At 42.5% G+C, this 11821-nt stretch overlaps 1 protein-coding gene across 1 annotated transcript in view; it reads right to left on the bottom strand.

Moving 5' to 3' along the window:
* Positions 1-10852, bottom strand: part of LOC137650197 (uncharacterized) — a 36108-nt gene extending 25256 nt beyond the window's left edge. The window contains exon 1 of the mRNA XM_068383375.1: positions 10805-10852. Within this exon, the coding sequence (XP_068239476.1) occupies positions 10805-10844 (40 nt within the window). The 5' untranslated portion in view covers positions 10845-10852. The remainder of the gene's footprint in view (positions 1-10804) is intronic.
* Positions 10853-11821: the final 969 nt, after the last annotated feature.

Genomic DNA, 11821 nt, shown 5'->3' on the forward strand with positions numbered 1-11821 from the left:
CTAGGAAGATCATTTCAAAACTTGCTTACAACAGGAAAAAAAACTTCTAGAATACTGTGTAGTATTGAGCCTCATAGTGGAGAAGGCATGACTATTAGAATTAACTGCATACCTACTATTACGGACAAGATGGTACTATCCGCTGCCAAACCACTGGGGGAATGACAGTTTCCCTGACCCTGGGTCTGCCCAGGCGTTAACCAGCCACTGCCCTTACCTGAATGCCCTTCAGAGGATGCTAGGGAAGAGTCTGAGGGGATTGTTCCACGGGAAGAAAAAGAAGGCCGAGACTTCTTAGACGTCAAGGAAGACCCCGAAGGAAAAGAGTCCCTTTTGGCCTTCTTTTAATTCCTCCTGTTGAACAAAACCCTCTGGGAGGGTGTCCACTTCCTATAGTCATCACATGGCAATGCCTCTGAACATATGTGACAGCAGGTTTTGGATAGCACTCCCAGACATGTCAGCTTGATGAGCAATCACACATGCAGACACACAAGCTGGAAGAAATAGAAAAATATAAGGAAATTTCCTAAAGTACAAAGCAAAAACTGCCAAGTTTCCAGCAGGGGAACAAGTTCACTCTCTAACGGCTGAAATTCAACTGAGGTTGTAGTGAATTGCGAAGGGCCGGTTGCCTCACTGCTACCAGCCAGTTATTTACAACCCGCTAATAGTTTCAACTGCCGTATTCCAGTCGTCACTGTATTCCCTCTCCAATAAGTAAAGATTGAATGGTTTGTATTTGCGCAGGGACAAACAAATATTAAAAGTTTCCTCGTTATGAACAGAGCATACAGCAGAAGTATAAGCCAACCCTATACTGCACAATGAAAACAAGGGAACTCATCTGATTGACCTTACCAGGATATTTCTCTGAGGTGTGTTTAACACTGGAGCAAAAAACACCATATCACAATTCATCGCATTGCTTCGTTTGTGATCCATAATTCACAAATGAAGTACAATTACACATGTTCTGTCCAGAAACATTACACAACCGACTATTATTATTTAACATACTTTTTATCTTCCACAGAAGTACCAAAATTCTCCAAAGCTGAAGCACACTTCACTGCCTTTAAATTTGCAGATGGTTGAAACTCCTTCCTTAAGGATTTATTATTTATCCTTACCTTAGTAAAAAAATAAGACAAATTTGGAGATAATCTGTATTTTTTCCTAACTAATACAAACCCATAGTTATTTATTGGATATTACTTTCGGCGGAGCTGGAAGGGAGCCATTAACTTTCAAGTGCGAGGTGGCAACCGGTAAGGGGGTGGCTGGGGGGTACTCAGCTACCTATATCTACTCATGGTTCAGTGAACCACATCACTCTTTGATTGCAGGCAGAACTTACTGGGGGACAGGTGATGGCGGACCAATCTATATAAATAAATACTGTAAAGGTTTGTATTAGTTAGAGAAAAATACAATTTATCTCTGAATTTGTCATTTGTTCCCATTCTAACAAACCTTCCATTATTTATTGAATGACTCACTCTTAGGAGAGTGGTAAGTTCGACTACTGGCTTAGTCATTGACCCGGGTTTACCTAGTACAGTATTAGACTGTAATAGAGGGAAACCTTTCACCTTGCATATCAATACAAGTGAGCATGATAGTAGCCTGAGCAACTAAAGTAGTTGTGAGATATAAAAAAGTTCCTAGTTAAAATAGAAACCCTACACAAACGTTTCCCAAGGCCTACCTCGCAGGAGGCGCTGGGGACGTGTATGAATATACAAAAAACTATACTTGGTAACACAAGGGAAGTAGTTATTACCTGCAGGAGTTGAAACCAGCTTTGCAAGGGACCCACGGTGCTGTTCCCCAGAAAAGGGGAAGATGATGAAAGTAAAGAGCCAGGCATACTTACCTTGGGTAACCAATGCCTTCAACCTTCTGGTACTTGTCCAATAAGGAGCCCGAGGTATTGTTAAACCACTTGTTGTGTTACCACACAGGAGTGATACGAGATACCGTATCGGTCTTCTGTGGGTCACGTCTTGTAGGTAGGGTGGGGAGAAGATTAGACAAGTATCCCTCCTACCAGTGGCATAGTTTGTGTCACAAAGGAGTTGCTTGTAGGCATTACAGACCACAAGAGTGATAGAGATACAGTATCGGTCTTTTGAGGGTCACGTCTTGTAGGTAGGGTGGGGTGAAGATTAGACAAGTATCCCTCCTACCAGTGGCATAGTTTGTGTCACAAAGGAGTTGCTTGTAGGCATTACAGACCACAAGAGTGATAGAGATACAGTATCGGTCTTTTGAGGGTCACGTCTTGTAGGTAGGGTAGGGTGAAGATTAGACATGTATCCCCCCTAACAGTGGCACCGTTTAGTGTCAGGAAGGAGCTGCTTGAAAACATTATGGACGGATTCTGCCTTAAAACATTCAGAGCTCTGGGTCATCTCTATGAGGAGGAGGAGAGGGATTCCGTGACTGGTATAGGATCTGTGTCCCTGTCACAAACAAGATCCTTACAACCACTTCGACCTTCCTAGGGGTAGCGAGGCGTGCTGAACCTAAGGAGTGAGCTTGTTCATTGTTTTCCTGAGGTATGGCCCCGAATAATCACTGGCGTGAGAAAGGAAACAATGACGAGTATATGACCCAGTGGGCTATACTCTTGGGGCTAGGTAATCACATCCCCCAAGTTATGTCCTCAAGTAATTACTTGTGTTACAGCCTTCATTACAAAGTGGCAGGTTCCTAGTTGGAGGGCTTGAACCTGAGGTAGGTAAGGATATAATAGATTAAGGAGGAGGGGAGGGGTCGCAGTTCCTATTACCCCATAGGTAAGGATATGGCTCCTAGGTTAGGTGTTGCTAGTGTGTTTTTTCCCCTTTTTAAAATGTGGTTTATCAGTTGTAACTTTTGAAATTATAATACTTTCCTGCCACTTACATGAACCACATTTTCCAACTGTTTATCTTGCATATATTATGCATTATAGGGCATTATTATTGCTGCAAATTACTCGTTTTTGGCATTTCCCTACCCAATATTCACTGTTTCCTACTGGGGTTCCCCAACATTATAAACTGGTGATTTGTCTCAATAATCATGGTCAGAAATGCATAAAACACAAAATAAGTGACTAGGAAAAACATACGGTTCATGTATTAAGCTGGAAAATGTTATTTTCATTAGTAAAATAAATTTTTGAATATACTTACCCGATAATCATGTAGCTGTCAACTCCGTTGCCCGACAGAATTCTACGGGAGGGATACGCCAGCTATCACTATACTAGAAGGGGGTGTACTCACAAGCGCCACCTGTGGCCAGGTACTACAGTACTTGTTGTTGACGCCACCTCACTTTTTCCTCGGTCCACTGGTTCTCTATGGGGAGGAAGGGTGGGTCAATTAAATCATGATTATCGGGTAAGTATATTCAAAAATTTATTTTACTAATGAAAATAACATTTTTCAATATTAAACTTACCCGATAATCATGTAGCTGATTCACACCCAGGGGGGTGGGTGAAAAACCAGTGTACAAGACTAAAGGATAGCTAAGTATCCCGTATTTCATATAATCAGTTATCCACAATAACAATGAAATAATAAGTACCTGGTAAGGAAGTCGACTTGAACCGTTACTCTGCCTTTAATAAGATCGTCTTCCTTACTGAGCGCAGCGTTCCTCTTGGAAGGCTGAATCAACTCAAAGGTGCTAAAGTATACAGGGCTGCAACCCATACTAAAGGACCTCATCACAACCTTTAACCTCGGCGCTTCTCAAGAAAGAATTGACCACCCGCCAAATCAACAAGGATGTGGAAGGCTTCTTAGCCGACCGTACAACCCATAAAGAGTATTCAAGAGAAAGGTTAAAAGGTTATGGGATTATGGGAATGTAGTGGCTGAGCCCTCGCCTACTACTGCATTCGTTGCTACGAATGGTCCCAGGGTGTAGCAGTACTCGTAAAGAGACTGGACATCTTTGAGATAGAATGATGCGAACACTGACTTGCTTCTCCAATAGGTTGCATCCATAACACTCTGCAGAGAATGGCTCTGTTTGAAGGCCACTGAAGTAGCCACAGCTCCCACTTCATGTGTCCTTACCTTCAGCAAAGCAAGGTCTTCTTCCTTCAGATGAGAATGTGTTTCTCTAATCAGAAGCCTGAATAGTAAGAAACTGAGTTCTTAGAACTTGGAAAAGAAGGTTTCTTGATAGCACACTATAAGGCTTCTGATTGTCCTTGTAAAGGTTAAGACCTTTTTAGATAGTACCTAAGAGCTCTAACTGGGCAAAGTACTCTCTCCAGTTCATTCCCCACCAAGTTGGACAGGCTTGGGATCTCGAACGACTTAGGCCAAGGACGTGAAGGAAGCTCGTTTAGCAAAAACCGAGCTGCAAGGAACATGTAGCCGTTTCAGATGTGAAAACAATGATCCTGCTGAAGGCGTGGATCTCACTTACTCTTTTAGCTGTTGTCAAGCACACGAGGAAAAGAGTTTTTAATGTGAGGTCCTAAAAAGAGGCTGATTGGAGAGGTTCAAATCTTGATGACATAAGGAACCTTAGGACCACGTCTAGATTCCAGCCTGGAGTGGACAACCGACGTTCCTTTGAGGTCTCAAAAGACCTAGGGAGGTCCTGTAGATCTTTGTTGGTGGAAAGATCCAAGCCTCTGTGGCGGAAAACCGCTGCCAACATACTTCTGTAACCCTTGATCGTAGGAGCTGAAAGGGATCTTACTTTCCTTAGATATAACAGGAAGTCAGCAATCTGGGTTACAGTGGTACTGGTTGAGGAAACTGCATTGGTCTTGTACCAGCTACGGAAGACTTCCCTTTGAGACTGATAGATTCTGAGAGTGGATGTTCTCCTTGCTTTGGCAATCGCTCTGGCTGCCTCCTTCGAAAAGCCCCTAGCTCTTGAGAGTCTTTCGAAAGTCTGCAGGCAGTCAGACGAAGAGCGTGGAGGTTCGGGTGTACCTTCTTTACGTGAGGTAGACGTAGAAGGTTCACTCCTAGAGGAAGAGTCCTGGGAATGTCGACCAGCCATTGCAGTACCTCTAAGAACCATTCTCTCGCGGGCCAGAGCGGAGCCAACCAACGTCAGCCGTGTCCCTTTGCGAGAGGAGAACTTCTGAAGTACCCTGTTGACAATCTTGAACGGCGGGAATGCATACAGGTCGAGATGGAACCAATCCAGCAGAAAAGCATCCACGTGAACTGCTGCTGGGTCTGGAATCGGAGAACAATACAATAGGAGTCTCTAGGTTATCGAGGTAGCGAACAGATCTATGGTTGGCTGACCCCACAGGGCCCAAAGTCTGCTGCAAACATTCTTGTGAAGGGTCCACTCTGTGGGGATGACCTGACCCTTCCAGCTGAGGTGATCTGCCATGACATTCATACTGCCCTGAATGAACCTCGTTACCAGCGTGAGCTTTCGATCTTTAGACCAGATGAGGAGGTCCCTTGCGATCTAGAACAACTTCACGAAAGAGTCCCTCCCTGCTTGGAGGTGTAAGCCAGGGCTGTGGTGTTGTCAGAGTCCACCTCCACCACTTTGTTAAGCTGGAGGGACTTGAAGTTTATCAAGGCCAGAAGAACCGCCAACAACTCCTGCAATTGATGTGAAGTGTCCTTTGCTCCTGATTCCATGTTCTCGATCATTCCTGTCCGTCCAAAGTCGCACCCCAGCCCGTGTCTGATGTGTCCGAGAGGAGACGGCGGTCGGGTTTCTGAACAGCCAAAGGTAGACTTCCTTGAGAAGAAAGCTGTTCTTACAACACGCGAGAGAAAACCTCCTCTCTTCGGAAACAGGAACTGAGACCGTCTCTAGCGTCATGTCCTTTATCCAGTGAGCAGCTAGATGATACTGAAGGGGGGGAGGTGGCTTCTCCCTAACACGATGAACAGGGCCAGCGATGAAAGTGTCCCTGTTAGACTCATCCACTACCTGACTGAGCATCGGTTCCTTCTCAGCATGCTCTGGATGCATTCTAGGGCTTGGAAGATCCTTGGGGCCGACGGAAAAGCCCGAAAAGCTCGACTCTGAAGATCCATACCCAGGGAGACAATGGTCTGGGATGGGATGAGCTGAGACTCCTCAAAATTGACCAGGAGGCCCAGTTCCTTGGTCAGATCCATAGTCCATCTGAGAATCTCCAGACAGCGACGACTTGTGGGAGCTCTTAAAAGCCAGTCGTCTGACGGAGCCGGACACAAGATCATGGTACTGCTGCACAGTCTGTGAACTGTCAACCATGGGGAAGCGAGGAAGTACAGTGACAACCCGAAGCTGTCTAGACTGTCTGGGTCGTACAGACAACTCCTTATCGGGTTGCTGAGGTTGCCGCACTGCGTCACAACAAGTCACTTCTGCTGGTTGTTGAACGTCTTCCCAGTGACACACTGACTCCGTAAACAAAAAATCCTTTAACAAGGACTAAGCTTGGACTGTATGTCTTGCAACACAGCTCAAGGTCTATGGGAGCAGGTGTGGTAACAGACGGGGTTAGTGACTGAAATGGAACCATTACCTTCCCTGGAAGCATGTTATGCTTAAATAAAAGTCCATAGGAGGCTACGCAGCTAAAGGCTCCTCTCCAAATGACAGAGTCCTCAAGGGAATATCAGAAGGAGGGAGAAAAGCACTTTCTCATCTACAGGGACCATATCCGAGAAAAGTTAAGTTCTCTCAGTGAGGGTTTCAATGGTGCAAAAGCAGCAGACTAGAAGGCAACATTATGAAACTGCTTGACAGTCTAGTGAGTTGGCAACAACCAAAGATGTATGACTGAGAAGCATGCGGTAAGGTATGCAGAGCATGTTGTATGCAGAGCATGCTGTATGCAGAGCATGCTGTATGTAGAGCATGTTGTATGCAGAGCATGCTGTATGCAGAGCATGTTGTATGCAGAGCATGCTGAATGCAGAGCATGCTGTATGCAGAGCATGTTGTATGCAGAGCATGCTGTATGCAGAGCATGTTGTATGCAGAGCATGCTGAATGCAGAGCATGCTGTATGCAGAGCATGTTGTATGCAGAGCATGCTGTATGCAGAGCATGCTGTATGTAGAGCATGCTGTAAGGTAAGCAGAGCGTGTTGCATGGCGTTTAACATTTCTCAGAAATTCCAAGACCAGTGCTAGAGTGCTTCATGCATGCTTGCATGGGGTTTTAATATCAACATAATATTTACCTTACATTCATAACTCATGATTCATTTTTGTTTTGAAGATATTTTGCCATATTTTGCGATATTGTTAAAAATATATTGCAAGGAATACATATATATTTTTATATAAGTAAGACAAATAACCTCCATTATCATAATGTTTGTGTAGGCATACATGTATATGATTACAAATGCAAGTATGAAAGTAATGAGGTGTTATTATTGTCATTTGTTATTTCTCAAGTTGAGGAGAAAGTGGCAGATGCATGCGTTGAGGTGGCTGACTCATAGCATGAGGTTGCTGCCTCAAGGGTTGCGCTTGCTGAGTGGTTGGCGGATGCGCAGTAGCAAGTTCCTGAGGAACGAGTTGAGGTTCCTGAGGTGTGAGCTGTGAGCGATGAGGTAGTGGCTGCGCAGAACACAGTAATTGTCTCGCGAGTTGAGGTTCCTGAGGCGCAAGGCTAAGGTGTTGTGCTTGCCTTGAGGAGGGTTGATCTCGCTGCAGCGAGAGCTGAGGAGACTGACTCATGGATGGGAGAGGTTGTTGTACCTCAACCGAGTGTTGCATCAATGGTGGAGCAGCAAGTGGAAGCGGAGGAAGAGAGGTATAAGCCTCCTGATCCCATTGCTGAGGTTGCCTTAAGGAAGGCGGAGGGAGCTGTACACCACTGGGAACAGTAAACTCAGAACGTGGCTCAACATCGTACGCCTGGCAGGCGGTACTGCGGTCAGGCGGAGCGAGTGCAGGCGGAGGCGGAGGCGCAATCTTCTCAGCCCGACACTCACGCATCAAGACTGAAAGTTGTGACTGCATGGACTGCAGTAGAGTCAACTTGGGGTCGGCAGACACTAAGGTCTGCTGAGGTAAAGCCTTAACAGCAGAGATCTGTTGTGGCAGAACCTTACTCCTCTTAGGCGGAGTGCAGTCACCTGAGACTGAGGAGAGTCAGAGCTAACCCAATGACTGCATCCGGGTTGTTGAACTCTAACTTCGTACGTCTGGCATAGGTCTGGACTTTACGTTTAAGAGGTCTTGAGACCTGAGACCAGCGTTTTCTCCCCGAAATTTCTTCTGCAGACGAGCAAAATAAGGGCTCAATCGTCTGCGGGTGGGAGTGACGGTCTCTTAAGACACGCCCGCAACCACCGAGGATACTTCTGTGCGCCGATCAAGGCCTGCCGAACCCTTTTGCCCTTCGACATTGCTTCTCCCCTGGGCTTGGGAGCTTGCAAGAGGTCCCGGACTGGGAGGACGACTGGCACGCACAGAAGTACCCTCACGCACAACACTGACACACTTTGCGCTAATCACTTATCACTTTGATTTTCTGTTTGCACTTATTTCACTGAACTCGAAACTTTAAGTGGTTTGTACCTGAAACACGCAATTCTATCCTTTCTCAAAAGTTAGTAATTGCGAAAACAGAATTACAATGTAACAGAAAAATCTAATGAAAGATAAATAATTCAGTGGCTGGAAAGAGACTAAACACTAGATCAAATAAACTACGTTTAAAATCTCTCACCGCATAAAGCTTGAGAACAAGAAAAACTCTAGAAACGTTTACCTTCTTCCCCTAAAGAGACTAGGGAGAAGAGCAAAAACGATAACAACGTTACTCGCTTGAACGAAACGTTTATCCTCCTCTTTCTCCCTCCGACTCTATCTCTCTCTCTCTTGACTTAGAACCTGAGAGAAGAGCCCAATCATATATATCGTTAAAACATATTATTGTTAAAGGAAAATATTTCCCAAAATGAAAAGTTCCTTTGTAGAATTAAAACCATTAAGTTAAGAAAGAATGAACAAAACGCTAGACACGGTTACTCTTACTGCAACGTGACACCGTGAAAATTCTCTCTCTATCGTAACGATAGAGCGCAAGTTGAACGTTCTGAAACGTCAACAACTGCAGAGACAAAACAAAACGTTAGTTCAACTTTGAAAACAGTACGAGACTATCAAAGAAATTCTTTCAAAAACATTAAAATAGCATAATATGTTAACAGGTAAAACCGAAATGACGGGCTCAATGTTAATTAACTTCGGTACAAGAAAAGACCGCCTACCATTAGGAAAGGTCGAATATATAAAAATTAATTTTAATAATTTTATAATAAAAGGAAGTTAATCGAAGAGGCCTATAAAAGGCGGAGAGATATAAAATAAATCTATAACTTTTGTTAAGCAAAATTAAGAAAGAGAGTCTATACTCTCTTAGACACCAACACTTCCGTCTAAGGGAAGGGTCGGCCATTTAAAGGTGAAAGAGAGTTCATACTCTCTTCGTCACCATAATAAGATTAATTCCAAAAGCTAACTAAGCTAATACAGAAGTTTCTAGTATAGCGAATAGCTGCAAATTTTAGAGAAATACTTCACCAAACCGTGAACAATACTCCAAAATCATAAGCGTATCCAAGAACGTCTTGCCGGAAGCACGACAGAGGAAAAAGTGAGGTGGCGTCAACAACAAGTACTGTAGTACCTGGCCACAGGTGGCGCTTGTGAGTACACCCCCTTCTAGTATAGTGATAGCTGGCGTATCCCTCCCGTAGAATTCTGTCGGGCAACGGAGTTGACAGCTACATGATTATCGGGTAAGTTTAATATTGAAAATTAAAGTATCATATATTTACCACCACATTCTAAATACTATAGCCAGGGAAGATATCAAGAAATTAAAATAATAATGATAAACTATCGGGTAATGATAGCTTTTGGCTAATCATAAAACATCAGTAATAAGATTTCTCACTATACTGCCTTACTTAAGCACTGTCAAAAATCCATCAAAGCCTTGGCTTGACCATAATACAGAAAAAATTTAATAAATAACAATATAAATACAAACCATAGGTATTACGGCAAAAAGTCATACCACATGCATACAATAATCATACCTATCATAAGCAGAATGACAAAGTAGATACAAAATATCCGTAACCACAATACCACCACTAAATATGCCAAACGTAATAACCTCCAGAAGTTACCTTAAATCTTACAATAAGAAAAAACGCTGGGCCTCGCCCATCCACGCACATAAATACAAAGGAAAAAAATCGTACCTAATTAACACTGAAACTAACCTAAGTTTGATTACGTCAATGACAGTGAAATATATGCTTCTGGTTAACAATAGTATAGGTTATAGATATATATATATTTCTGAAACTATTCATTTGCGACGGGAACAAGTGTCATTTTCAAAGAGCGTAATTTTTTCTATAAGAAAAAGTAGTTTTTTTTTCACTAGGTTACATTGCCCTGTAATACACTACAATACTACCAAAATAAGTATCAGTTTCGAAAGAAACGGAAATTTTTCTGTAGGAAAAAGCCATTTTGTAGTAAGAAAGTTTCCCCTGTCCGTAACTATATTATGGTAAAAATAACTGCCATTTTTGAAGGGAACAGACGTTTATCTACAGGAAAAAGTAGTTTTCAGTAGGGAAGTTTCCCCAGTCCATGACTATAATAAAACCAAAATATTCATAACAAACCTACCGCCAGTAACAAATTTAAGTTACGCTGACCATCATTAATATTAAACGATAACCAAAGGTAAGCTCAAACAAATGGACGTAAGCCATTCACGTCCTCCATTATAACAGCAAAATCAAGAGGGAAGGGGTTCAATAACTCACTTGCACTACGATTATTCACTGAAACGGATCTAGAACACATATACTTAAACGCCGACACACCAGTGTTGCCAGACACTTTAGTCTAAAAATCCCCAATACAACCCAAAAATCCACATTTCCACAAATATATTTTCTTCTGATCCCGTAGGCTTTACTAATACAGAAATTACTAACTTTACTTCATATAAGTGCAAGCAGAATAATTGCAACAATATAATGGTTTACTCATCTTTGTTTTTTTCTTCATAGAAATATGTACAGAATGTCGCCATCAGACACCCAAAAGACTTCAAATTTAGGGGTAAATCTGGCATCACTGTCAAGTCGAAACTACTTCTTCCGTAGATGGTAAGGAACTTAAGTTTTTCTCCAGATACTTGTCAATCTGGACAATTTGTCAAAAGAATACATAATTAAAATAAATGACGACTCGATAGTCGATGAGGTGTGAGGCCGGACACAAAACAATTGATCATTCATTCGAATAATTAAATTTCATAATTGAAATGGAACAAAATACGAATTGCAGTCATGCAGTTTCTTCACAATCTAAACTCGATATAATAGTATCTACATGAATTTTGAATATCGAATCGGCGAATAACATCCACTAGTTATTCAATACCTTACTCTGAACAGCAAACAAAGCCAGCAAAGCAAACAAACTAACACCATTTGGACAAACTGTAAAGTTCATCCTACTCCTTATGACGTCACAAAGACGTATTTTTTTTTTGTAATAAAATAATTATTTGGTAATTAGAATGTATTCCACTCATAAAATCTATTAGTAAAACATTTTATAAGGAACTGTCTCTATGCTATATATCTTAAAGAAAATATATCTCTGATTCCCTTATATAGAAAAAAAATCTTCATGTCCGTCACCCCATAGCTAGAGCGCTTCAAAGCAATTTAATTGAAATTCGGGTATGTTTGGCAAACAGCAACGCATAAGTCCCTGGAACTCTCTCAGGTCGGGAAATTCCAGTTCTCTGATTGGCTGTATCTTCTCAG

The sequence above is a fragment of the Palaemon carinicauda genome, chromosome 11, assembly GCF_036898095.1.
Source record: "Palaemon carinicauda isolate YSFRI2023 chromosome 11, ASM3689809v2, whole genome shotgun sequence".
NCBI classification, from domain to species: Eukaryota; Metazoa; Arthropoda; class Malacostraca; order Decapoda; family Palaemonidae; genus Palaemon; species Palaemon carinicauda.